This window comes from Oncorhynchus masou, chromosome 3 (genome assembly GCF_036934945.1).
Source record: "Oncorhynchus masou masou isolate Uvic2021 chromosome 3, UVic_Omas_1.1, whole genome shotgun sequence".
Classification (NCBI taxonomy): Eukaryota; Metazoa; Chordata; class Actinopteri; order Salmoniformes; family Salmonidae; genus Oncorhynchus; species Oncorhynchus masou.
Window position 1 is genome coordinate 5431597 of NC_088214.1, and position 27438 is coordinate 5459034.

At 46.1% G+C, this 27438-nt stretch overlaps 1 protein-coding gene across 1 annotated transcript in view; it reads left to right on the top strand.

Annotated features, from left to right (window-relative positions):
• The first annotated feature begins 265 nt into the window (after positions 1-265).
• The window catches only part of eif2b5 (eukaryotic translation initiation factor 2B, subunit 5 epsilon), a 28384-nt gene continuing 1211 nt past the window's right edge, over positions 266-27438 (top strand). The window contains exons 1-14 of the mRNA XM_064929484.1: positions 266-508; positions 2314-2438; positions 2560-2745; positions 6199-6376; positions 6836-6916; positions 7488-7565; positions 7722-8034; positions 11863-12008; positions 12307-12451; positions 13929-14027; positions 14117-14221; positions 14314-14404; positions 18792-18915; positions 19159-19284. Coding sequence (XP_064785556.1) covers positions 371-508; positions 2314-2438; positions 2560-2745; positions 6199-6376; positions 6836-6916; positions 7488-7565; positions 7722-8034; positions 11863-12008; positions 12307-12451; positions 13929-14027; positions 14117-14221; positions 14314-14404; positions 18792-18915; positions 19159-19284 — 1935 coding nt within the window. The 5' untranslated portion in view covers positions 266-370. The remainder of the gene's footprint in view (positions 509-2313; positions 2439-2559; positions 2746-6198; positions 6377-6835; positions 6917-7487; positions 7566-7721; positions 8035-11862; positions 12009-12306; positions 12452-13928; positions 14028-14116; positions 14222-14313; positions 14405-18791; positions 18916-19158; positions 19285-27438) is intronic.

Below are 27438 nucleotides of genomic sequence, written 5' to 3' on the forward strand. Positions count from 1 at the left end.
TTGCTGGATCAAATCCCCAAGGTAGAAATCTGTTCTTCCCCAGAATAAGGCAGTTAACTCACTGTTCCCCGGTAGGCTTGTAAATAAGAATTTATTATTTACTGACTTGCCTGGTTAAAATAAAAACAATAACTGTATTAAGATCAAATGTTTCATCAATTAGAAAATGAGCCGAATGTCGTTCGGCCACTGGGATTCCTCTCGTCACCATATTTGGTGGTGAGTGGAAATGCCAACCGGATGCTTCAGATTTATACATCCGGTGCAACATCTGGCTCATTGTTCTATCTGTGGTTGTTACTATCTGACGAAAGGTTGTTGAAATTTTGCTAGTAACGTTAACTAGCTACCTAGTTATCAGACAAACACCATGTCTAGCAGAGGAGGAAAACAGAAGAAAGGTAATGTCACCAGTGAACAGGAGGAAGAGGAGCAGCCGCTTCAAGCTGTGCTAGTCGCCGATAGCTTCAACCGGAGGTTTTTCCCCATCTCCAAAGACCAACCCAGGGTATGCGATGGTGCCATGGCTTAATAGTGCATGCTAGCGCTCGAAAACTCTAGGTGGCAGATGGAACTGAGAGTCATGATCTAGGGCTTAGTACTTGCATGCTATTGTCAATGGATGACAGCGCTAGCATAGCATAGCTAGCTACAGTTCTTGCATGCAACCAACCTCGTGTTCTTGAAATGCAACATTTCATAACAGCTATGGCCAATATGTTTTCCTCCTAACTAGTTAGTAATATTCGTGGTATAAAATCTGTAGGAGCCACATGTCAACAGATCTCGTCTGTAGTTTAGCCAGGTAGCGAACCAGCAATTGTATCATTGTTCCAGATGGCATGATATATGATCATCTATTTTAAGTGGGACACCATCAGATCCATGTAGCTAGGCTAATCGTGACAAAAGCACAATAACAACAACAACAACAATGTTAATTTATTAATCCAGCTAGTAAATGGACATTGGTAATAAAACACGTTTTTTTATTAACTTGTCCAACAAGTGTTCTCTACCCTTAACCTTGTTCTGAACACACCCAAAAACAAAGGTAATGTGGTTTGGTAAGAGGAATGCCCCTCTTCCCACAGGTGTTATTACTACCTCTGAGGGTTTAGAGCTGGAGGTTGTCACCTCACACAAGTACTTGGGAGTTTGGCTAGATGGTGCACTGTCCTTCTCTCAGCACATATTAAAGCTTCAGGCTAAAGTTAAATCTAGACTTGGGCTCCTCTTTCACCCCAGCAGCCACACTAACCCTGATTCAGATGACCATCCTACCCATGCTAGATTACGGAGACATAGTTTATTGATTGGCAGGTAAGGGTGCTCTCGAGCGGCTAGATGTTCTTTAACATTCGGCCATCAGATTTGCCACCAATGCTCCTAATAGGACACCTCAGTGCACTCTATACTCCTCTGTAAACTGGTCATCTCTGTATACCTGTCGCAAGACCCACTGGTTGATGCTTATTTATAAAACCCTCTTAGGCCTCACCCCCCTATCTGAGAGATCTACTGCAGACCTCATCCTCCACATACAACACCCGTTCTGCAAGTCACATTCTGTTAAAGGTCCCCAAAGCACACACATCCCTGGGTTGCTCGTCTTTTCAGTTCGCTGCAGCTAGCGACTGGAACGAGCTGCAACAAATCCTCAAACTGGACAGTTTTATCTCAATCTCTTCATTCAAAGACTCAATCATGGACACTCTTACTGACAGTTGTGGCTGCTTTGTGTGATGTATTGTTGTCTCTACCTTCTTGCCCTTTGTGCTGTTGTCTGTACCTAATAATGTTTGTACCATGTTTTGTGCTGCTACCACGCTATGTTGTCGTGTGTTGCTGCCTTGCTATGTTGTTTTAGGTCTCTCTTTATGTAGTGTTGTCTCTCTTGTTGTGATGTGTGTTTTGTCCTATATTTATATTGTATTTATCTTTAATCCCAGGCCCCGTCCCCACAGGGGGCCTTTTGGTAGGCCGTCACTGTAAATAAGAATTTGTTTTTAACTGAATTTGTTCTTAGCCTAGTTACATAAAATAAACAACTAAAAATAAAGTTGCCATCATTCTGGTCATCAGTCTAATCCAAAACCAAATATCACGTGAGTGCTCGCCAGCGTCACTCAGAACTTCAGATTTCCCGACAACATCCTATGCTTTTATAAGTGAGACTCCAAACCTGATGGTCATTGTTGCACTCATCTCTGCACTTATCACATCATCTCTGCACTTATCACATCATCTCTGCACTCCTCACATCATCTCTGCACTCATCACACCATCTCTGCTGTGTTTTGTGCCATCCAGGCTCTCCTACCGTTGGGCAATGTGGCCATGATAGACTACACCCTGGAGTTCCTAACATCCACTGGTGTTCAGGAGACATTTGTCTTCTGCTGCTGGATGTCCAACAAGATCAAGGACCACCTGCTGTAAGAACACACACACACACACACTCTGACCAAGAAAAAGTAGTCATTGACACTATTTAGGGCCCAAACACAAACACACAGGGTTTTCTCAATATAAATGTTCCCTCAATTCTTCCAACAGTAAGTCCAAGTGGTGTCGTTCCACCTCTCCAAACGTGGTTCACATCATCACCTCTGATCTGTACCGTTCCCTCGGCGACGTGCTGCGGGATGTGGACGCCAAGAATCTGGTGAGGAACGACTTCATCCTGGTCTACGGAGACGTGGTGTCCAACATCGATGTCAGCCAGGCCCTACAGGAGCACCGGTCAGTCACCTTTGACCCTTGACCTTAGTAGACAACAGGGCTGGAGGAAAAGCCAGCACACCCAGCATCTCTCCAGGAGGAGGGTTTGGGTGGCCAATCCTCATCCTGGAGAGCTACAGATACCTATGGAACACCGTTTGGGTCTTTAAATGTCAAAAAAGATACATGTGAAATAACACTATTTGACATGCCAAATATGCTTGTTGACCAATCAGGACCTGAATATGACTGCACTTCACATAATAATTTAACGTGTTCCTACGTAGTTATCACACATTGATTACACCATCACTCGTATTTCATATGTCACAACGATTCATTGATACGTATGCTATGATGCTGTATGCTATGATGCTGGTAAAGTTGTCTCACGCACCTACAGTGCTGGTCATTAAAAAAAAGCTAGCTAGCTGAGGGATGCAAACAATGTTCTTCCTTAAAAACATAACAAAACAACAATCTGTTTCAGTAGCTATAGTAGCTAACTATCTGGCTAGCTGTAATCATCTAAAATAACCCTGATTTATAGGACAGTTCTTATTTGATTAATGGTGGTCGGACCCATCTATGTGAAGCTAACCACAAAAATGACTAGCCACAATAATGACTAGCCACAATAATGACTAGCCACAATAATGACTAGCCACAATAATGATTAGCCACAATAATGACTAGCCACAATAATGATTAGCCACAATAATGACTAGCCACAATAATGATTAGCCACAATAATGGACTTTGCAGTTTGCCTTTAAAATAAAAGCATTTTATTACCTTTATTTAACTAGGCAGGTCAGTTAAGAACAAATTCTTACTTTCATTGAGGGCCTAGGAACAGTGGGTTAACTGCCTTGTTCAGGGGCAGAACAACAGATTTTTACCTTGTCAGCTTGGGGATTCGAACTTGCAACCTTTCGGTTACTGCCCAACGCTCTAACCACTAGGCTACCTCAAAATAAAAGTCATCGACAGTGATGCAAATGAATACAAATAGTAGAATTATGCCATAATTGAATAGATCATGCTAAACGAGGTTGGAATATTGCTATATAAAATCAATAAAAGACAAATAATTTGTTAATTTGACAAATCTGTTGAAATCACACTGGATGTATTATACTTTAGAATTGCATTGGGGGCATCCTTATTTCACTGTACAGCCTTACCTATGAAATGTGGGTCAATGACATGGGGGTATCAGTCTACTCAGTGACACCCAGAGAACATTAGCTTCGTAGCTCTTATTGCGGGACTCTGAAACAACTGTGAATTGAGCCACATTTATTGTCAAAATATGTGTATTGAACAGTATTCCAGAAGAAAACCAATACTGCGTGGATGTTTTGGAGTCTGATAACTCTGAGGACGATGGGAAAAAATATATTGGGTATTGAGTAGTCTGATTCCCCATTTAATTGATCCCCAATCCTTAGGTAAAGCTGTACAGTGCAATATGAATGTCAATACACACAATAGGCTGACTGGGGAGGTGATTTCACACAGTCACAACGCTAATATTTGCGTAAACTCTTCACAGTTGTGTTCTGTGGGTGTCACCGACTAGACTGATCCCCCATTTCATTGCTTCACATTCCAACCTTGTTCAACATTACCTAGTCTAAATATGGCATGATTCCACCAATTGTAACCTTCTGCATCGCTTTCAAGAGAGGGACTTTTATTTTGAAGGCAAACCGCCAATTCCAAAATTGTGCCTAATCCTTATTGTGGCTAACTTCACAACACACAGTCCGATCGAGACACTGGCCAGATGAAGCTATCTGGCTGCTTATAATGTTAGCTTTGGGCAACAGGGTAGCTGGCTAGCTTTTTATTTTCATGAACTGAAGTTCAATTTCAATTGGCGAACAACAAGTGGCAACCTAGCTAATACTTACTCACAAGGATTCCTAAATCATTGCTGAGAATAATGAAAATGACTGCAGTTTCTACTGGTCATAGTTTTCAGGCTGGTTGTATTGGTGCTGGCTAGGTACCAAGCTAAAGCTTGCTAGGTACCAAGCTAAAGCTTGCTAGGTACCAAGCTAAAGCTTGCTAGGTACCAAGCTAAAGCTAGCTAGGTACCAAGCTAAAGCTAGCAAGGTACCACGCTAAAGCTAGCAAGGTACCAAGCTAAAGCTAGCAAGGTACCAAGCTAAAGCTAGCAAGGTACCAAGCTAAAGCTAGCAAGGTACCAAGCTAAAGCTAGCAAGGTACCAAGCTAAAGCTAGCAAGGTACCAAGCTAAAGCTAGCTAGGTACCAAGCTAAAGCTAGCTAGGTACCAAGCTAAAGCTAGCTAGGTACCAAGCTAAAGCTAGCTAGATACCAAGCTAAAGCTAGCTATCTACCCCAGAAGTTGCGGTCTAACAACTAATGCTTTATTACCAACGCAGCATTGTAAACACATCGTTCGTCGACGGGTGTTTGTTTGTTTGCAGACTTTTTTTGTGTGTGTGCAGCTTTGACAGTGCTCCTGATAGTGGTGGCGCACGGATTGCACCTGCACCTTCAGAACACACAACCTTCTATAGTAAAACTGTGTTATTTGACGTATCAAATTAAAAGCTAATTTGACGCGTCAAATAACATTTTTTTTGACACGCAAAGACCCAAACGGCGTTCCATCGATACCGGGTTTTGTGCCAGCCCTGCTTTTAATGTAGCACATTTAATCCAGCTATTCACGATTGTGATGAGCACTTGACTAGGAATCAGCTGTAGACTTAAGCAGTAAGGACCGAGGGGGATGTGGTATATGGCCAATATACCACAGCTAAGGTTACCAATGTAATTACATTTACATTTAAGTCATTTGGCAGACGCTCTTATCCAGAGCGACTTACAAATTGGTATAGTTACTATAGCCCAGTTCCATACTGTCACTATAGTTACTATAGTCCAGTTCCATGCTGTTACTATAGTCCAGTTCCATGCTGTTACTATAGTTACTATAGCCCAGTTCCATACTGTCACTATAGTTACTATAGTCCAGTTCCATGCTGTTACTATAGTTACTATAGCCCAGTTCCATACTGTCACTATAGTTACTATAGTCCAGTTCCATGCTGTTACTATAGTCCAGTTCCATGCTGTCACTATAGTTACTATAGTCCAGTTCCATGCTGTTACTATAGTTACTATAGCCCAGTTCCATACTGTCACTATAGTTACTATAGCCCAGTTCCATACTGTCACTATAGTTACTATAGTCCTGTTCCATGCTGTTACTATAGTCCAGTTCCATGCTGTTACTATAATTAGAGCAGTAAAAATAAAAGTTTTATCATACCCGTGGTATACAATCTGATATACTACAGCTGTCAGCCAATCAGCATTCAGGGCTCGAACCACACAGTTTATGAAATGTAATACCACTGGGGCAGCTAGGCCTATTTGTATACCTTTTTCATATTGATCACGTATCAACACTGGGATTTATGTTGTTCATGAAGGCACCGGCGTAAGGTGGACAAGAACATCTCTGTGATGACCATGGTGTTCAAAGAGTCATCTCCGGGCCACAAGTCTCGCTGCGAGGAGGATGACGTGATCGTTGCCATGGACAGCAAGAGCAAGCGGGTCCTCCACTACCAGAAGACACAGGGCCTTAAGAAGCTACAGTTCCCCATGGTAACGTAACAGTTCTCCATGGTAACGTAACAGTTCTCCATGGAAACGTCACAGTTCTCCATGGAAACGTCACAGTTCTCCATGGAAACGTCACAGTTCTCCATGGGAACGTAAGAGTTCTCCATGGGAACGTCACAGTTCATCATGGGAACGTCACAGTTCTCCATGGGAACGTCACAGTTCTCCATGGGAACGTCACAGTTCTCCATGGGAACGTCACAGTTCTCCATGGGAACGTCACAGTTCTCCATGGGAACGTAACAGTTCATCATGGGAACGTAACAATTCTCCATGGGATCCCCCAAAAGGTAAATTTACTGCAAAGCAAGTAGTAGAGATACAAACACAAAGTTTATAAGCCAAGATAAACATTTAGATATAAAGTCCTGAACCTCTTCTCTTTTCAGAATGTGTGGATGTTCAGTAGTGGTGGACTGACTATTGTATTTTGTCTTGCAGAACATTTTCCAACATGGAAGTGATGAGTTTGAAATCAGACATGATCTGCTGGACTGCCACATCAGTGTCTGTTCTCCACAGGTAATCTACTGTCTGGGCAATTCCATGGTAACGGAATTACTCAGAGACTCTTTTCACTTTAAACTGTATACCAAGCAAAATACATTCATTTTGACTTGTTTGACTTGTTAATTGTTTACTCCATGTGTAACTCTGTGTTGTCTGTTCACACTGCTAAGCTTTATCTTGGCCAGGTCGCAGTTGCAAATGAGAACTTGTTCTCAACTAGCCTACCTGGTTAAATAAAGGTGAAATAAAATAAAAAAAAAAATAAAAAATTCAATGAGTAACAAACCATATTTCCACAAAGTTTGCATCAGCACAGTTTTTCCAGGAAATGTGTGTATATATATATATATATTGTTTTGCTTTACTGTATAAATTGTTAAAAGTAATCATTGTGCATAGAGTTGTATTATATGTTCAACTTTTGAATTCAATGTTTTTTTGTTTGGGATACATTCTAAAGTGAAAAAAATCTAATTCTCAGCGTAATTCCTTTACTGTGGAATTTCCCGTCTTTAACCGGGGGGGGGATTGAGTGAGCTGCAAGTCTGTTGTATGGAAGACATGACACTGGCTTTGTTTACAGGTAGCTGAACTCTTCACAGACAACTTTGACTACCAGACCAGGAATGACTTTGTCAGAGGGATTCTGGTCAATGAAGAGGTATGAGAAAACAAACAAATTCAGTGATTATGATACCGTATATAAAGATACAACTGTATGTTGTATTGAAACCAGAACATCCCAAGCAATAACCCCGACCAAAGCTTAAACACGTCCTTACCGAGCAAACAAGTCTACTATGTCCTCCCGCTGTAGATTCTGGGCAACCAGATCCACCTGTATGTAACACAGGATGGCTATGGAGCACGCGTGTCCAACCTGCAAATGTACGACTCCGTCTCCTCGGACATGGTACGTCGCTGGGTCTATCCCCTCACCCCCGAGGCGAACTTCACAGACCAGCAGGGGCAGGGGTGTACCCACTCCCGCCATAACGTCTATCGGGGCGCCGAGGTCAGCCTGGGGCACGGCAGCCAGATGGAGGAGAACGTTCTGATTGGTCGAGACACCAGCATCGGGGCCAACTGTCACATATCAAACAGCGTCATCGGCAACAACTGCACCATAGGTAATTATACTGTTACTGTTTCTACAGGGTTCGTAAGGTCATGGAAATCCTGGATAAGTCATGGCATTTTGAAATGGAGTTTTCCAGGCCTGGAAAAGTTTTGGGGGAAAATATTAGTCTGAAAAGTCATAGTAGATATGATAGAAAAGACTGACCTCGATAGTCAATTCAAAACATATCTTGTACCCTCTAGTTAATTGTTGAGCTATTATTAGCGTGTATGAATGTTTTCATCATGTCCCCCCAAAAAACGTTCCACCGACACTCGCGAAGAAGGCGATACAAAGTTGATTTACTTTTTTAAACAATTGATATGATTCATTTCAACAATTTTTTGTTGTTGTTGTTGACAAAATTAACGATTCACTTCGATATTGTATTAGGTTCAATAACGGTCAATCAAATCATGTGATTGAAAATAATTTGAAAACTGTAAACTTGATTTTAGGAAACAATATTTCATGAAGCCTTTGGGATTATGTGGCTTGAACTTGTTTTGTAGATGCAGTACTGCCAGTTTTGATAGAATGTAGATGCGGTACTGCCAGTTGATTTGATAGAATGTAGATACGGTACTGCCAGTTGATTTGATAGAATGTAGATGCGGTACTGCCAGTTGATTTGATAGAATGTAGATACGGTACTGCCAGTTGATTTGATAGAATGTAGATGCGGTACTGCCAGTTGATTTGATAGAATGTAGATACGGTACTGCCAGTTGATTTGATAGAATGTAGATGCGGTACTGCCAGTTGATTTGATAGAATGTAGATACGGTACTGCCAGTTGATTTGATAGAATGTAGATACGGTACTGCCAGTTGATTTGATAGAATGTAGATGCGGTACTGCCAGTTGATTTGATAGAATGTAGATGCGGTACTGCCAGTTGATTTGATAGAATGTAGATGCGGTACTGCCAGTTGATTTGATAGAATGTAGATGCGGTACTGCCAGTTGATTTGATAGAATGTAGATGTGGTACTGCCAGTTGATTTGATAGAATGTAGATGCGGTACTGCCAGTTTTGATAGAATGTAGATGCTGTACTGCCAGTTGATTTGATAGAATGTAGATCGGTACTGCCAGTTGATTTGATAGAATGTAGATGCGGTACTGCCAGTTGATTTGATAGAATGTAGATGCGGTACTGCCAGTTGATTTGATAGAATGTAGATGCGGTACTGCCAGTTGATTTGATAGAATGTAGATGCGGTACTGCCAGTTGATTTGATAGAATGTAGATGTGAAACTGCCAGTTGATTTGATAGAATGTAGATGCGGTACTGCCAGTTGATTTGATAGAATGTAGATACGGTACTGCCAGTTGATTTGATAGAATGTAGATACGGTACTGCCAGTTGATTTGATAGAATGTAGATGCGGTACTGCCAGTTGATTTGATAGAATGTAGATGCGGTACTGCCAGTTGATTTGATAGAATGTAGATGCGGTACTGCCAGTTGATTTGATAGAATGTAGATGCGGTACTGCCAGTTGATTTGATAGAATGTAGATGTGGTACTGCCAGTTGATTTGATAGAATGTAGATGCGGTACTGCCAGTTTTGATAGAATGTAGATGCTGTACTGCCAGTTGATTTGATAGAATGTAGATACGGTACTGCCAGTTGATTTGATAGAATGTAGATGCGGTACTGCCAGTTGATTTGATAGAATGTAGATGCGGTACTGCCAGTTGATTTGATAGAATGTAGATGCGGTACTGCCAGTTGATTTGATAGAATGTAGATGCGGTACTGCCAGTTGATTTGATAGAATGTAGATGTGAAACTGCCAGTTGATTTGATAGAATGTAGATGCGGTACTGCCAGTTGATTTGATAGAATGTAGATAGGGTACTGCCAGTTGATTTGATAGAATGTAGATGCGGTACTGCCAGTTGATTTGATAGAATGTAGATGCGGTACTGCCAGTTGATTTGATAGAATGTAGATACGGTACTGCCAGTTGATTTGATAGAATGTAGATGCGGTACTGCCAGTTGATTTGATAGAATGTAGATGCGATACTGCCAGTTGATTTGATAGAAAGTAGATGCGGTACTGCCAGTTGATTTGATAGAATGTAGATAGGGTACTGCCAGTTGATTTGATAGAATGTAGATGCGGTACTGCCAGTTGATTTGATAGAATGTAGATGCGGTACTGCCAGTTGATTTGATAGAATGTAGATACGGTACTGCCAGTTGATTTGATAGAATGTAGATGCGGTACTGCCAGTTGATTTGATAGAATGTAGATGCGATACTGCCAGTTGATTTGATAGAATGTAGATGCGATACTGCCAGTTGATTTGATAGAATGTAGATACGGTACTGCCAGTTGATTTGATAGAATGTAGATGCGGTACTGCCAGTTGATTTGATCGAATGTAGATGCGGTACTGCCAGTTGATTTGATAGAATGTAGATGCGGTACTGCCAGTTGATTTGATAGAATGTAGATGCGGTACTGCCAGTTGATTTGATAGAATGTAGATGCGGTACTGCCAGTTGATTTGATAGAATGTAGATGCGGTACTGCCAGTTGATTTGATAGAATGTAGATGCGGTACTGCCAGTTGATTTGATAGAATGTAGATGCGGTACTGCCAGTTGATTTGGGCATCTAATGTATGGGACATTGCAACCCAATAGATGCTGGTCAGCCTGCAAAGTAAACACTTCCAAGGTAGCTAAGATAAATATGACTAAACTAGTGAAGGTAAATTTCCTGTAGAAAATTTGTGGTCTTGCTTCAGCTGTCTTAAAAATATTTGTAGCCCGTCATAGCCACTTGATCTTTGATATATTGAATGAGCCAATTATTTCAAAAGGTATAAAACGTATTTGGTTGTAATGTTGAAACGTTTTACATCAAGAGTGGTCAACCATCCTCCTGGAGAGCTAATGGGGGCAGGCTTGTATTCCATTCCCCAGAAATGATCTGCTCAACTGCACCTTGATAAACTGTCTGATGTGTTTGAGCCAGGTTTGACCAAAAGCCTGCACATCCAGTATCTCTCCAGACTGAGGGTTGACCATGTGTTTTATACAGTTGTCTAACAGGTATTCTACTTTGTGGGGGTTAAGTCTCTTGCTCAACAGCAATGAGATGGTACATGGTATCAGAGAGCCTAACAGGTATTCTACTTTGTGGGGGTTAAGTCTCTTGCTCAACAGCAATGAGATGGTACATGGTATCAGAGAGCCTAACAGGTATTCTACTTTGTGGGGGTTAAGTCTCTTGCTCAACAACAATGAGATGTTACATGGTATCAGAGAGCAGCCTCCCAGTGTCGATACCACATTAAGATGACTTCATTTGTACGTACATAGAGACACCGACGAGTGTTGCTCATGGAAATTTTGTTATGGAAAATGTGTATGAACCCTGTTTCTATCATAGATACTGTAGTGAAGCAATCGCCTGAGCTGAGTTCTGAACCATAGGTAGTCATGAGGTTAGATCGTGGCAACCTCATCTGTCCTTTCAGTATAAAGGACCGGAGGCAGGTAGCCTAGTGGTTAGAGCGTTGGGCCAGTAACTGACAGGTTGTTGGATCGAATCCCAGAGCTGAAAAGGTAAAAACTGCCTCTGAACAAGGCAGTTAACCCACTGTTCCCCGGTAGGCAGTCGTTGTAAATAAGAATTTGTTATTAAAAATGTTAAATAAATGTTAAATTAAAAAATATAAATCAAATAATGAAATAAACATTGAGTGAATCCAAGGTGCAGTGTTCCTTCAATCTGCTCTGTATTTACTAGCCTGCCAGGTTCTCCAAGATGCCAGTGATCCTGACTCCTCTCTCTGATGTCTCTCTGTAGGGGACAACGTGGTGTTAGACCGGGCCCACATGTGGAACAACGTGCACATCTCCAGCAGCGTAGAGATTCACCAGTCAGTGGTGTGTGATGGGGCTGTGGTCAAAGAGGCTGTACGCCTCAACAAACAGTGTGTCCTCGCGTACAACGTAAGGCAACAAAGTGTTTACAGCCAAATAACACTGTTTTAATGAAAACATGTTACCCTCTTCAATACGCATCATGGACTGTGTTTCTATAGTGCTTTTCAGTACCTCTCTTAAGTACTTTACAACGTAGCTGCTAATGGAAATATGTATGTAAACATTAGCTACATATTGTAAATGCCGGCATGAAACATAAACTGTTTACCTTTCACTCTTTCCTAATATCAAACATTTTATTAGCTACAGTAAGCAAATAAAACTAGTAATTTTTGAGTATTTTTCCATGTCATCTGTTTCCCAGGTGGTGATTGGTCCGAACCTGTCCCTCCCAGAAGGGACTGTGGTGTCTATGCATCACCCCGAGGAAGAGGAGGAAGATGATGATGATGAATTCCTCAGTGACGACCAGGAAGTGGGACACAGCAAAGACAAGACCAGGCAGAAAGGTGTGTATTAGACCCCCCCCTCGCTACACAGCGGATTCAAATAACCAACTCCTCATCAAGCTTTGACTATTTGAGTCAGCTGTTGTGCTGGGGCAAAAACCAAAAAAAGACCCCCCCCAGGACTGAATTTAGCAAACATAGCTCTATACCAGAGGTAGACAACCCAGTTCCTGGGGTGCTGCAGGTCCTGCAGGATTTTGTTCTAACGAGGCACCACACCTGACCGACCATCTGAACTAATTGATCAGTGCAGTGATTGGCCTAAATTCAACACACCGGGGTCTTCCAGGTTGGTTAAATCAAAAACATGAAGTGGCTCCAGGATCAGGGTGGCCAACCCCTTCTCTCTACATTGTACACATTCTCAGTATGTATCACTGTCGTGGGTTTATTTATTACTGTCGTGGGTTTATTTATTACTGTCGTGGGTTTATTCATTACTGTCGTGGGTTTATTTATTACTGTCGTGGGTTTATTCATTACTGTCGTGGGTTTATTTATTACTGTCGTGGGTTTATTCATTACTGTCGTGGGTTTATTCATTACTGTCGTGGGTTTATTCATTACTGTCGTGGGTTTATTTATTACTGTCGTGGGTTTATTCATTACTGTCGTGGGTTTATTCATTACTGTCGTGGGTTTATTCATTACTGTCGTGGGTTTATTTATTACTGTCGTGGGTTTATTTATTACTGTCGTGGGTTTATTTATTACTGTCGTGGGTTTATTCATTACTGTCGTGGGTTTATTTATTACTGTCGTGGGTTTATTCATTACTGTCGTGGGTTTATTCATTACTGTCGTGGGTTTATTCATTACTGTCGTGGGTTTATTCATTACTGTCGTGGGTTTATTTATTACTGTCGTGGGTTTATTTATTACTGTCGTGGGTTTATTTATTACTGTCGTGGGTTTATTCATTACTGTCGTGGGTTTATTTATTACTGTCGTGGGTTTATTCATTACTGTCGTGGGTTTATTTATTACTGTCGTGGGTTTATTTATTACTGTCGCGGGTTTATTCATTACTGTCGCGGGTGTATTTATTACTGTCGCGGGTTTATTTATTACTGTCGCGGGTTTATTTATTACAGTCGCGGGTTTATTCATTACTGTCGCGGGTTTATTCATTACTGTCGCGGGTTTATTTATTACTGTCGCGGGTTTATTTATTACAGTCGCGGGTTTATTCATTACTGTCGCGGGTTTATTTATTCCTGTCGCGGGTTTATTTATTACTGTCGTGGGTTTATTTATTACTGTCGTGGGTTTATGTTGATAATTCCACAAACAATGTCTTGAAATTAAATGTATCTTGTTTCCCGAAGTTATATTGTTATTCAATGTTATGGAAATCTGTTTTTGGAAATAAAATGTCAAAGGTATCTGAGGACATATCTGTGATATTTATGTCGATGACAGTGAGCAAAACCCTGTTGGCTGTACTGTAACAGTATCCCCTGTTTCACCTGTCCAGCGTTTAATCCAGCCGAGGTAGGACCTGAGGGAAAAGGTTATATCTGGAAGGCCAGTATGAACGACACTGAGGATGAAGAGCTGGCACAGTGTCTATGGGGTAGGCCACTTTCAAAACAAAGTAGTCTGTTCTGGGTGAGGCCAGTTGTCCATGCCCTCAGTCATAAATTATATACCCTGTCTCTCTAGGCCTGGTGCTTAACCCTGATCCAGAGAGTGACAGTGAGAGTGAGGCCAGCGAGGAATCTCAGGATCGCAGTCGCAGTGTCTCACCAGAGATTGATGACGTCAATGGTGAGGGGATACCGATTGATTTATTAATTGATTTGTTGAATTGATGATACTAATCCAAAATGACATGCCATAGCAATAATGTGTTTGTGTAGCTTTCCAGTTGGAAGTGCTGGGGACACTACAGAGAGGTTTGGAGGAGAACATCGTCTGTGACAACCTGGTCCTCGAAATCAACTCTCTCAAGTGAGTAGTAGTCAGCGTCTGATTAGTGAGTAGTAGTCAGCGTCTGATTAGTCAGCGTCTGATTAGTGAGTAGTAGTCGGCAGCGTCTGATTAGTGAGCAGTAGTCGGCGTCTGATTAGTCAGCTCCTGATTAGTGAGTAGTAGTCGGCAGCGTCTGATTAGTGAGCAGTAGTCGGCGTCAGATTAGTCAGCTCCTGATTAGTGAGTAGTAGTCGGCAGCGTCTGATTAGTGAGCAGTAGTCAGCTCCTGATTAGTCAGCTCCTGATTAGTGAGTAGTAGTCAGCGTCTGATTAGTCAGCGTCTGATTAGTGAGCAGCAGTCGGCTCCTGATTAGTCGGCTCCTGATTAGTGAGCAGTAGTCAGCTCCTGATTAGTCAGCTCCTGATTAGTGAGCAGCAGTCGGCTCCTGATTAGTCAGCTCCTGATTAGTGAGCAGTCGGCTCCTGATTAGTCAGCTCCTGATTAGTGAGCAGTAGTCAGCTCCTGATTAGTGAGCAGTAGTCAGCTCCTGATTAGTGAGCAGTAGTCAGCTCCTGATTAGTGAGCAGTAGTCAGCTCCTGATTAGTGAGCAGTAGTCAGCTCCTGATTAGTGAGCAGCAGTCGGCTCCTGATTAGTCGGCTCCTGATTAGTGAGCAGTAGTCAGCTCCTGATTAGTCAGCTCCTGATTAGTGAGCAGTAGTCAGCTCCTGATTAGTGAGCAGTAGTCAGCTCCTGATTAGTGAGCAGTAGTCAGCTCCTGATTAGTGAGCAGTAGTCAGCTCCTGATTAGTCAGCTCCTGATTAGTGAGCAGTAGTCAGCTCCTGATTAGTGAGCTCCTGATTAGTGAGCAGTAGTGAGCTCCTGATTAGTGAGCAGTAGTTAGCTCCTGATTAGTCAGCTCCTGATTAGTGAGCAGTAGTCAGCTCCTGATTAGTCAGCTCCTGATTAGTGAGCAGTAGTCAGCTCCTGATTAGTGAGCTCCTGATTAGTGAGCAGCAGTCGGCTCCTGATTAGTCGGCTCCTGATTAGTGAGCAGTAGTCAGCTCCTGATTAGTGAGCAGTAGTCAGCTCCTGATTAGTGAGCAGTAGTCAGCTCCTGATTAGTGAGCAGCAGTCGGCTCCTGATTAGTGAGCAGCAGTCGGCTCCTGATTAGTGAGCAGTAGTCAGCTCCTGATTAGTGAGCAGTAGTCAGCTCCTGATTAGTGAGCAGCAGTCGGCTCCTGATTAGTGAGCAGTAGTCAGCTCCTGATTAGTCAGCTCCTGATTAGTGAGCAGTAGTCAGCTCCTGATTAGTGAGCTCCTGATTAGTGAGCAGTAGTGAGCTCCTGATTAGTGAGCAGTAGTCAGCTCCTGATTAGTGAGCAGTAGTCAGCTCCTGATTAGTGAGCAGTAGTCAGCTCCTGATTAGTCAGCTCCTGATTAGTGAGCAGCAGTCAGCTCCTGATTAGTCAGCTCCTGATTAGTGAGCAGCAGTCGGCTCCTGATTAGTGAGCAGTAGTCAGCTCCTGATTAGTCAGCTCCTGATTAGTCGGCTCCTGATTAGTGAGCAGTAGTCAGCTCCTGATTAGTCGGCGTCTGATTAGTGAGCAGTAGTCAGCTCCTGATTAGTCGGCGTCTGATTAGTGAGCAGTAGTCAGCTCCTGATTAGTCGGCGTCTGATTAGTGAGCAGTAGTCAGCTCCTGATTAGTCGGCGTCTGATTAGTGAGCAGTAGTCAGCTCCTGATTAGTCGGCGTCTGATTAGTGAGCAGTAGTCAGCTCCTGATTAGTCAGCTCCTGATTAGTGAGTAGTAGTCAGCTCCTGATTAGTGAGCAGTAGTCAGCTCCTGATTAGTCAGCTCATGATTAGTGAGCAGCAGTCAGCTCCTGATTAGTGAGCAGTAGTCAGCTCCTGATTAGTCAGCTCCTGATTAGTGAGCAGCAGTCAGCTCCTGATTAGTGAGCAGTAGTCAGCTCCTGATTAGTAGGCGTCTGATTAGTGAGCAGCAGTCAGCTCCTGATTAGTCGGCGTCTGATTAGTGAGTAGCAGTCGGCTCCTGATTAGTGAGTAGCAGTCGGCTCCTGATTAGTGAGCAGCAGTCGGCTCCTGATTAGTGAGCAGCAGTCGGCTCCTGATTAGTGAGCAGCAGTCGGCTCCTGATTAGTGAGCAGCAGTCGGCTCCTGATTAGTGAGCAGCAGTCGGCTCCTGATTAGTGAGCAGTAGTCAGCTCCTGATTAGTGAGCAGTAGTCGGCTCCTGATTAGTGAGCAGTAGTCGGCTCCTGATTAGTGAGCAGCAGTCGGCTCCTGATTAGTGAGCAGCAGTCGGCTCCTGATTAGTGAGCAGCAGTCGGCTCCTGATTAGTCAGCTCCTGATTAGTGAGCAGCAGTCGGCTCCTGATTAGTGAGCTCCTGATTAGTGAGCAGCAGTCGGCTCCTGATTAGTGAGTAGCAGTCGGCTCCTGATTAGTGAGCAGCAGTCGGCTCCTGATTAGTGACTAGCAGTCGGCTCCTGATTAGTGAGCAGCAGTCGGCTCCTGATTAGTGAGCAGCAGTCGGCTCCTGATTAGTGAGCAGCAGTCGGCTCCTGATTAGTGAGCAGCAGTCGGCTCCTGATTAGTGAGCAGCAGTCGGCTCCTGATTAGTGAGCTCCTGTTCCTGAATTTTTTAATTTAACTAGGTAAGTCAGTTAAGAACAAATGTGTATTGAAAATGGCGACCTACCGGGGAACAGTGGGTTAACTGCCTTGTTCAGGGGAACAACGACAGATTTTTACAGATTCGATCTTGCAACCTTTCGGTTACTAGTCCAACGCTCTAACCACTAGGCTACCTGCCGCCTCTACACTCTAACCACTAGGCTACCTGCCGCCTCTACACTCTAACCACTAGGCTACCTGCCGCCTCTACACTCTAACCACTAGGCTACCTGCCGCCTCTACACTCTAACCACTAGGCTACCTGCCGCCTCTACACTCTAACCACTAGGCTACCTGCCGCCTCTACACTCTAACCACTAGGCTACCTGCCGCCTCTACACTCTAACCACTAGGCTACCTGCCGCCTCTACACTCTAACCACTAGGCTACCTGCCGCCTCTACACTCTAACCACTAGGCTACCTGCCGCCTCTACACTCTAACCACTAGGCTACCTGCCGCCTCTACACTCTAACCACTAGGCTACCCTGCCGCCTCTACACTCTAACCACTAGGCTACCTGCCGCCTCTACACTCTAACCACTAGGCTACCTGCCGCCTCTACACTCTAACCACTAGGCTACCTGCCGCCTCTACACTCTAACCACTAGGCTACCTGCCGCCTCTACACTCTAACCACTAGGCTACCTGCCGCCTCTACACTCTAACCACTAGGCTACCTGCCGCCTCTACACTCTAACCACTAGGCTACCCTGCCGCCTCTACACTCTAACCACTAGGCTACCTGCCGCCTCTACACTCTAACCACTAGGCTACCTGCCGCCTCTACACTCTAACCACTAGGCTACCTGCCGCCTCTACACTCTAACCACTAGGCTACCTGCCGCCTCTACACTCTAACCACTAGGCTACCTGCCGCCTCTACACTCTAACCACTAGGCTACCTGCCGCCTCTACACTCTAACCACTAGGCTACCTGCCGCCTCTACACTCTAACCACTAGACTACCTGCCGCCTCTACACTCTAACCACTAGGCTACCTGCCGCCTCTACACTCTAACCACTAGACTACCTGCCGCCTCTACACTCTAACCACTAGGCTACCTGCCGCCTCTACACTCTAACCACTAGGCTACCTGCCGCCTCTACACTCTAACCACTAGGCTACCTGCCGCCTCTACACTCTAACCACTAGGCTACCTGCCGCCTCTACACTCTAACCACTAGGCTACCTGCCGCCTCTACACTCTAACCACTAGGCTACCTGCCGCCTCTACACTCTAACCACTAGGCTACCTGCCGCCTCTACACTCTAACCACTAGGCTACCTGCCGCCTCTACACTCTAACCACTAGGCTACCTGCCGCCTCTACACTCTAACCACTAGGCTACCTGCCGCCTCTACACTCTAACCACTAGGCTACCTGCCGCCTCTACACTCTAACCACTAGGCTACCTGCCGCCTCTACACTCTAACCACTAGACTACCTGCCGCCTCTACACTCTAACCACTAGGCTACCTGCCGCCTCCACACTCTAACCACTAGGCTACCTGCCACCTCTACACTCTAACCACTAGGCTACCTGCCACCCCACATAACCCTGATAAGTGTGTGTCTCTGCTCCTGTTAAGTGCACTTCAGATAAGTGCAAACTCTGGTTGAAGTGCACTAGTTTTTCAGACCCTTTTATAAACAGATCCAGCTAAATGTTTTCCACGCTACCATCTTCAGAGTATCGATCTGGTACTTCCCCTCTCCCACCAGGTATGCCTATAACATCACTCTCAAGGAGGTAATGCAGATACTGACCAGAGTTGTTCTGGAGTACCCTTTCCAACAGCAGGGGGCGCAGCTCACCACCCTACAGTACACCGGTTCACTACTGCCTGTAAGTACTCACAACTTCCACTCCCCAATTGATTGTTCTACAACCAATAATATAGATTTTTATATTTTTATTTATTTATTTATCTCTTCATTTTTACAGACAAATCACTTACAAAAATGACCAGCTTTTATCTCCACCCCCCAAAAAAAACAGTTTTAGAGGTGTAATGAGGGACAGAGAGAGCGCGAGATGGTTTAAAGAATAGCCTATTTCTCTCTTCCCCCCCCCCCCCCCGCCTCTCAGCTGCTGAAGACGTGGTCTCCGGTGTTTAAGAACTACATCAAGAGAGCTCAGGATCACCTGGACTGCCTGTCTGCTGTGGAGGAGCTGTTCCTGGAGCAGGACACTCATCAGACTGCTATGGTCAAGGTGGGTTGTCTGTCTGGACTGTCTGTGTTCTTAGAGCAGGAGACTCCCAAACTGCTATGGTCAAGGTGGGTTGTCTGTCTGGACTGTCTGTCTGGACTATCTGTGTTCTTCGAGCAGGAGACTCCCAAACTGCTATGGTCAAGGTGGGTAGAGTGTGTAGTATGTAGACCTGCAATAGATAGACTTAGAGTCCCATCCAGGGAGTGTTCCTACTACTTGTATAGATAGACTAGAGTCCCGTCCAGGGAGTGCTCCTACTACTTGTATAGATAGACTAGAGTACCGTCCAGGGAGTGCTCCTACTACTTGTATAGATAAACTAGAGTACCGTCCAGGGAGTGCTCCTACTACTTGTATAGATAAACTAGAGTACCGTCCAGGGAGTGCTCCTACTACTTGTATAGATAAACTAGAGTCCCATCCAGGGAGTGCTCCTACTACTCGTATAGATAGACTAGAGTCCCATCCAGGGAGTGTTCCTACTACTTGTATAGATAGACTAGAGTCCCATCCAGGGAGTGCTCCTACTACTGTATAGATAGACTAGAGTACCGTCCAGGGAGTGTTCCTACTACTTGTACATTAAGCTGCCTCATGCTACAGAAACAAGAGATGGGCTCCTGCCCTATGAGCCGTTCTGGCTCGGATAAATAATTTACTAATTTTCCAATTGTTTTGTTCTGAACCGAATCATAATTGTCTGTTCCCTTCCACTGTTGCGGCCAGCAAAATATAGCTCTGAACCAGTTGGAACCAAAATTAAGTAACAGTTTATAGTGTTCCTTTTTTTTGCAGAGCAGCACCAGATTTAGAATAAAAACACATCTTACCTTTTATTGTTTGTTAATAAATCCAATGTTGAAATGTGATAACTATATTATCCTTAGCTGGCATTGAAAAGTTGAATCCATTCTTCTGTAATTAATAATCTCTCCATAGTTTCGGGAATCAGGCCAGTAAGGTGCTAGACTATTCTCCTGAGGGGGAGGGGCAGGTTGTAATGTCCAGTAGGATGCTAGACTATTCTCCTGAGGGGCAGGTTGTAATGTCCAGTAGGATGCTAGACTATTCTCCTGAGGGGCAGGTTGTAATGTCCAGTAGGGTGCTAGACTATTCTCCTGAGGGGGAGGGGCAGGTTGTAATGTCCAGTAGGATGCTAGACTATTCTCCTGAGGGGAGGGGCAGGTTGTAATGTCCAGTAGGGTGCTAGACTATTCTCCTGAGGGGGAGGGGCAGGTTGTAATGTCCAGTAGGGTGCTAGACTATTCTCCTGAGGGGGAGGGGCAGGTTGTAATGTCCAGTAGGATGCTAGACTATTCTCCTGAGGGGGAGGGGCAGGTTGTAATGTCCAGTAGGATGCTAGACTATTCTCCTGAGGGGCAGGTTGTAATGTCCAGTAGGGTGCTAGACTATTCTCCTGAGGGGGAGGGGCAGGTTGTAATGTCCAGTAGGGTGCTAGACTATTCTCCTGGGGGGAGGGGCAGGTTGTAATGTCCAGTAGGGTGCTAGACTATTCTCCTGAGGGGCAGGTTGTAATGTCCAGTAGGATGCTAGACTATTCTCCTGAGGGGAGGGGCAGGTTGTAATGTCCAGTAGGATGCTAGACTATTCTCCTGAGGGGGAGGGGCAGGTTGTAATGTCCAGTAGGGTGCTAGACTATTCTCCTGAGGGGGAGGGGCAGGTTGTAATGTCCAGTAGGATGCTAGACTGTTCTCCTGAGGGGCAGGTTGTAATGTCCAGTAGGGTGCTAGACTATTCTCCTGAGGGGGAGGGGCAGGTTGTAATGTCCAGTAGGATGCTAGACTATTCTCCTGAGGGGGAGGGGCAGGTTGTAATGTCCAGTAGGGTGCTAGACTATTCTCCTGAGGGGCAGGTTGTAATGTCCAGTAGGGTGCTAGACTATTCTCCTGAGGGGGAGGGGCAGGTTGTAATGTCCAGTAGGGTGCTAGACTATTCTCCTGAGGGGGAGGGGCAGGTTGTAATGTCCAGTAGGGTGCTAGACTATTCTCCTGAGGGGGAGGGGCAGGTTGTAATGTCCAGTAGGGTGCTAGACTATTCTCCTGAGGGGAGGGGCAGGTTGTAATGTCCAGTAGGGTGCTAGACTATTCTCCTGGGGGGCAGGTTGTAATGTCCAGTAGGATGCTAGACTATTCTCCTGAGGGGAGGGGCAGGTTGTAATGTCCAGTAGGGTGCTAGACTATTCTCCTGAGGGGGAGGGGCAGGTTGTAATGTCCAGTAGGATGCTAGACTATTCTCCTGAGGGGGAGGGGCAGGTTGTAATGTCCAGTAGGGTGCTAGACTATTCTCCTGGGGGGCAGGTTGTAATGTCCAGTAGGGTGCTAGACTATTCTCCTGAAGGGGAGGGGCAGGTTGTAATGTCCAGTAGGGTGCTAGACTATTCTCCTGAAGGGGAGGGGCAGGTTGTAATGTCCAGTAGGATGCTAGACTATTCTCCTGAGGGGCAGGTTGTAATGTCCAGTAGGATGCTAGACTATTCTCCTGAGGGGCAGGTTGTAATGTCCAGTAGGATGCTAGACTATTCTCCTGGGGGGGAGGGGCAGGTTGTAATGTCCAGTAAGGTGCTAGACTATTCTCCTGAGGGGCAGGTTGTAATGTCCAGTAGGATGCTAGACTATTCTCCTGAGGGGGAGGGGCAGGTTGTAATGTCCAGTAGGATGCTAGACTATTCTCCTGAGGGGGAGTGGCAGGTTGTAATGTCCAGTAGGGTGCTAGACTATTCTCCTGAGGGGGAGGGGCAGGTTGTAATGTCCAGTAGGGTGCTAGACTATTCTCCTGAGGGGGAGGGGCAGGTTGTAATGTCCAGTAGGGGGCTAGACTATTCTCCTGAGGGGGCAGGTTGTAATGTCCAGTAGGATGCTAGACTATTCTCCTGAGGGGGAGGGGCAGGTTGTAATGTCCAGTAGGGTGCTAGACTATTCTCCTGAGGGGGAGGGGCAGGTTGTAATGTCCAGTAGGGTGCTAGACTATTCTCCTGAGGGGGAGGGGCAGGTTGTAATGTCCAGTAGGGTGCTAGACTATTCTCCTGAGGGGGAGGGGCAGGTTGTAATGTCCAGTAGGGTGCTAGACTATTCTCCTGAGGGGGAGGGGCAGGTTGTAATGTCCAGTAGGATGCTAGACTATTCTCCTGAGGGGGAGGGGCAGGTTGTAATGTCTAGTAGGATGCTAGACTATTCTCCTGAGGGGGAGGGGCAGGTTGTAATGTCCAGTAGGATGCTAGACTATTCTCCTGAGGGGCAGGTTGTAATGTCCAGTAGGGTGCTAGACTATTCTCCTGGGGGGAGGGGCAGGTTGTAATGTCCAGTAGGGTGCTAGACTATTCTCCTGAGGGGAGGGGCAGGTTGTAATGTCCAGTAGGATGCTAGACTATTCTCCTGAGGGGGAGGGGCAGGTTGTAATGTCCAGTAGGATGCTAGACTATTCTCCTGAGGGGCAGGTTGTAATGTCCAGTAGGATGCTAGACTATTCTCCTGAAGGGGAGGGGCAGGTTGTAATGTCCAGTAGGGTGCTAGACTATTCTCCTGAGGGGCAGGTTGTAATGTCCAGTAGGATGCTAGACTATTCTCCTGAAGGGGAGGGGCAGGTTGTAATGTCCAGTAGGGTGCTAGACTATTCTCCTGAGGGGCAGGTTGTAATGTCCAGTAGGATGCTAGACTATTCTCCTGAGGCTAGACTATTCTCCTGAGGGAGGGGCAGGTTGTAATGTCCAGTAGGGTGCTAGACTATTCTCCTGAGGGGCAGGTTGTAATGTCCAGTAGGGTGCTAGACTATTCTCCTGAGGGGGAGGGGCAGGTTGTAATGTCCAGTAGGATGCTAGACTATTCTCCTGAGGGGGAGGGGCAGGTTGTAATGTCCAGTAGGGTGCTAGACTATTCTCCTGAGGGGGAGGGGCAGGTTGTAATGTCCAGTAGGGTGCTAGACTATTCTCCTGAGGGGGAGGGGCAGGTTGTTAGACTATTCTCCTGGGGGGCAGGTTGTAATGTCCAGTAGGATGCTAGACTATTCTCCTGAAGGGGAGGGGCAGGTTGTAATGTCCAGTAGGGTGCTAGACTATTCTCCTGGGGGGCAGGTTGTAATGTCCAGTAGGATGCTAGACTATTCTCCTGGGGGGAGGGGCAGGTTGTAATGTCCAGTAAGGTGCTAGACTATTCTCCTGAGGGGCAGGTTGTAATGTCCAGTAGGATGCTAGACTATTCTCCTGAGGGGGAGGGGCAGGTTGTAATGTCCAGTAGGATGCTAGACTATTCTCCTGAGGGGGAGTGGCAGGTTGTAATGTCCAGTAGGGTGCTAGACTATTCTCCTGAGGGGGAGGGGCAGGTTGTAATGTCCAGTAGGGTGCTAGACTATTCTCCTGAGGGGGAGGGGCAGGTTGTAATGTCCAGTAGGGGGCTAGACTATTCTCCTGAGGGGGCAGGTTGTAATGTCCAGTAGGATGCTAGACTATTCTCCTGAGGGGGAGGGGCAGGTTGTAATGTCCAGTAGGGTGCTAGACTATTCTCCTGAGGGGGAGGGGCAGGTTGTAATGTCCAGTAGGGTGCTAGACTATTGTCCTGAGGGGGAGGGGCAGGTTGTAATGTCCAGTAGGGTGCTAGACTATTCTCCTGAGGGGGGAGGGGCAGGTTGTAATGTCCAGTAGGGTGCTAGACTATTCTCCTGAGGGGAGGGGCAGGTTGTAATGTCCAGTAGGATGCTAGACTATTCTCCTGAGGGGGAGGGGCAGGTTGTAATGTCCAGTAGGATGCTAGACTATTCTCCTGAGGGGGAGGGGCAGGTTGTAATGTCCAGTAGGATGCTAGACTATTCTCCTGAGGGGCAGGTTGTAATGTCCAGTAGGGTGCTAGACTATTCTCCTGGGGGAGGGGCAGGTTGTAATGTCCAGTAGGGTGCTAGACTATTCTCCCGAGGGGGAGGGGCAGGTTGTAATGTCCAGTAGGATGCTAGACTATTCTCCTGAGGGGGAGGGGCAGGTTGTAATGTCCAGTAGGATGCTAGACTATTCTCCTGAGGGGCAGGTTGTAATGTCCAGTAGGATGCTATACTATTCTCCTGAGGGGGAGGTTGTAATGTCCAGTAGGATGCTAGACTATTCTCCTGAAGGGGAGGGGCAGGTTGTAATGTCCAGTAGGGTGCTAGACTATTCTCCTGAGGGGCAGGTTGTAATGTCCAGTAGGATGCTAGACTATTCTCCTGAGGGGGAGGGGCAGGTTGTAATGTCCAGTAGGGTGCTAGACTATTCTCCTGAGGGGCAGGTTGTAATGTCCAGTAGGGTGCTAGACTATTCTCCTGAGGGGGAGGGGCAGGTTGTAATGTCCAGTAGGATGCTAGACTATTCTCCTGAGGGGGAGGGGCAGGTTGTAATGTCCAGTAGGATGCTAGACTATTCTCCTGAGGGGGAGGGGCAGGTTGTAATGTCCAGTAGGGTGCTAGACTATTCTCCTGAGGGGGAGGGGCAGGTTGTAATGTCCAGTAGGATGCTAGACTATTCTCCTGAGGGGGAGGGGCAGGTTGTAATGTCCAGTAGGGTGCTAGACTATTCTCCTGAGGGGGAGGGGCAGGTTGTAATGTCCAGTAGGGTGCTAGACTATTCTCCTGAGGGGAGGGGCAGGTTGTTAGACTATTCTCCTGGGGGGCAGGTTGTAATGTCCAGTAGGATGCTAGACTATTCTCCTGAAGGGGAGGGGCAGGTTGTAATGTCCAGTAGGGTGCTAGACTATTCTCCTGGGGGCAGGTTGTAATGTCCAGTAGGATGCTAGACTATTCTCCTGAAGGGGAGGGGCAGGTTGTAATGTCCAGTAGGATGCTAGACTATTCTCCTGAGGGGGAGGGGCAGGTTGTAATGTCCAGTAGGATGCTAGACTATTCTCCTGAGGGGGAGGGGCAGGTTGTAATGTCCAGTAAGGTGCTAGACTATTCTCCTGAGGGGGAGGGGCAGGTTGTAATGTCCAGTAGGATGCTAGACTATTCTCCTGAGGGGCAGGTTGTAATGTCCAGTAGGATGCTAGACTATTCTCCTGGGGGGAGGGGCAGGTTGTAATGTCCAGTAGGGTGCTAGACTATTCTCCTGGGGGGCAGGTTGTAATGTCCAGTAGGGTGCTAGACTATTCTCCTGAGGGGGAGGGGCAGGTTGTAATGTCCAGTAAGGTGCTAGACTATTCTCCTGGGGGGGAGGGGCAGGTTGTAATGTCCAGTAGGGTGCTAGACTATTCTCCTGAGGGGGAGGGGCAGGTTGTAATGTCCAGTAGGATGCTAGACTATTCTCCTGAGGGGCAGGTTGTAATGTCCAGTAGGGTGCTAGACTATTCTCCTGAGGGGGAGGGGCAGGTTGTAATGTCCAGTAGGGTGCTAGACTATTCTCCTGAGGGGGCAGGTTGTAATGTCCAGTAGGGTGCTAGACTATTCTCCTGAGGGGGCAGGTTGTAATGTCCAGTAGGGTGCTAGACTATTCTCCTGAGGGGGAGGGGCAGGTTGTAATGTCCAGTAGGGGGCTAGACTATTCTCCTGAGGGGGCAGGTTGTAATGTCCAGTAGGGTGCTAGACTATTCTCCTGAGGGGGAGGGGCAGGTTGTAATGTCCAGTAGGGTGCTAGACTATTCTCCTGAGGGGGAGGGGCAGGTTGTAATGTCCAGTAGGGTGCTAGACTATTCTCCTGAGGGGGAGGGGCAGGTTGTAATGTCCAGTAGGGGGCTAGACTATTCTCCTGGGGGGCAGGTTGTAATGTCCAGTAGGATGCTAGACTATTCTCCTGAGGGGGAGGGGCAGGTTGTAATGTCCAGTAGGGGGCTAGACTATTCTCCTGAGGGGGCAGGTTGTAATGTCCAGTAGGGTGCTAGACTATTCTCCTGGGGGGCAGGTTGTAATGTCCAGTAGGATGCTAGACTATTCTCCTGGGGGGCAGGTTGTAATGTCCAGTAGGGTGCTAGACTATTCTCCTGAGGGGGAGGGGCAGGTTGTAATGTCCAGTAGGGTGCTAGACTATTCTCCTGAGGGGAGGGGCAGGTTGTAATGTCCAGTAGGGTGCTAGACTATTCTCCTGAGGGGGAGGGGCAGGTTGTAATGTCCAGTAGGGTGCTAGACTATTCTCCTGAGGGGGAGGGGCAGGTTGTAATGTCCAGTAGGATGCTAGACTATTCTCCTGAGGGGGAGGGGCAGGTTGTAATGTCCAGTAGGGTGCTAGACTATTCTCCTGAGGGGGAGGGGCAGGTTGTAATGTCCAGTAGGGTGCTAGACTATTCTCCTGAGGGGGAGGGGCAGGTTGTTAGACTATTCTCCTGGGGGGAGGGGCAGGTTGTAATGTCCAGTAGGATGCTAGACTATTCTCCTGAGTGTGGAGTGGGGACAGGTTCCCTATACACGCACACCAGGGTTTCCATGAGCCGGTAGCCCTAACTGTCATGTTTTAACTTGAAAGAGAATAAATAAAATTGTAGTTGGCCAAATTGTCCGGCAGATGCTGTCTATCATAGCCTGCACTTCAGCACCATTCTCAATCCGTGCACACCTGTGCGCCTGCTGTGGAGAGAGTGAGAGACGAGCCTTGGCCACTGTTGATTACAAAGATGGACGCCTTATGCATTGAAGTTAGAGAAAGCAGAGTAGGTCTGTCGACAGTGAGCAGGGTACATGTCGAGGAGAGGTTTAAATGCATTGCAGTTAGAGAAAGCAGAGTAGGTCTGTCGACAGTGAGCAGGGTACATGTCGAGGAGAGGTTTAAATGCATTGCAGTTAGAGAAAGCAGAGTAGGTCTGTCGACAGTGAGCAGGGTACATGTCGAGGAGAGGTTTAAATGCATTGAAGTTAGAGAAAGCAGAGTAGGTCTGTCGACAGTGAACAGGGTACATGTCGAGGAGAGGTTTAAATATCGTAATGGACTAAGATGAGAGTTTTGGCGCGGCCAATTGCAGGCCACTGTCTTTGTAATTTGTTATAGGCTGCTTTTACGGACACTTAAATGTGTCTCATTTGGCCAATATTCCTTGTTTATTGAAGGCCAGGGCGGACCTGAATACATATGGATGTCCGTTAAATTTAAATCTTCCGGCACCACATGTTCCTAACTGAAACCCTGGCTCATGCTCTGACAGGCAGGCAGACACTAGAATAACTTTGAGTGTGAGGGCTTTGCGTATGTGTAAAATA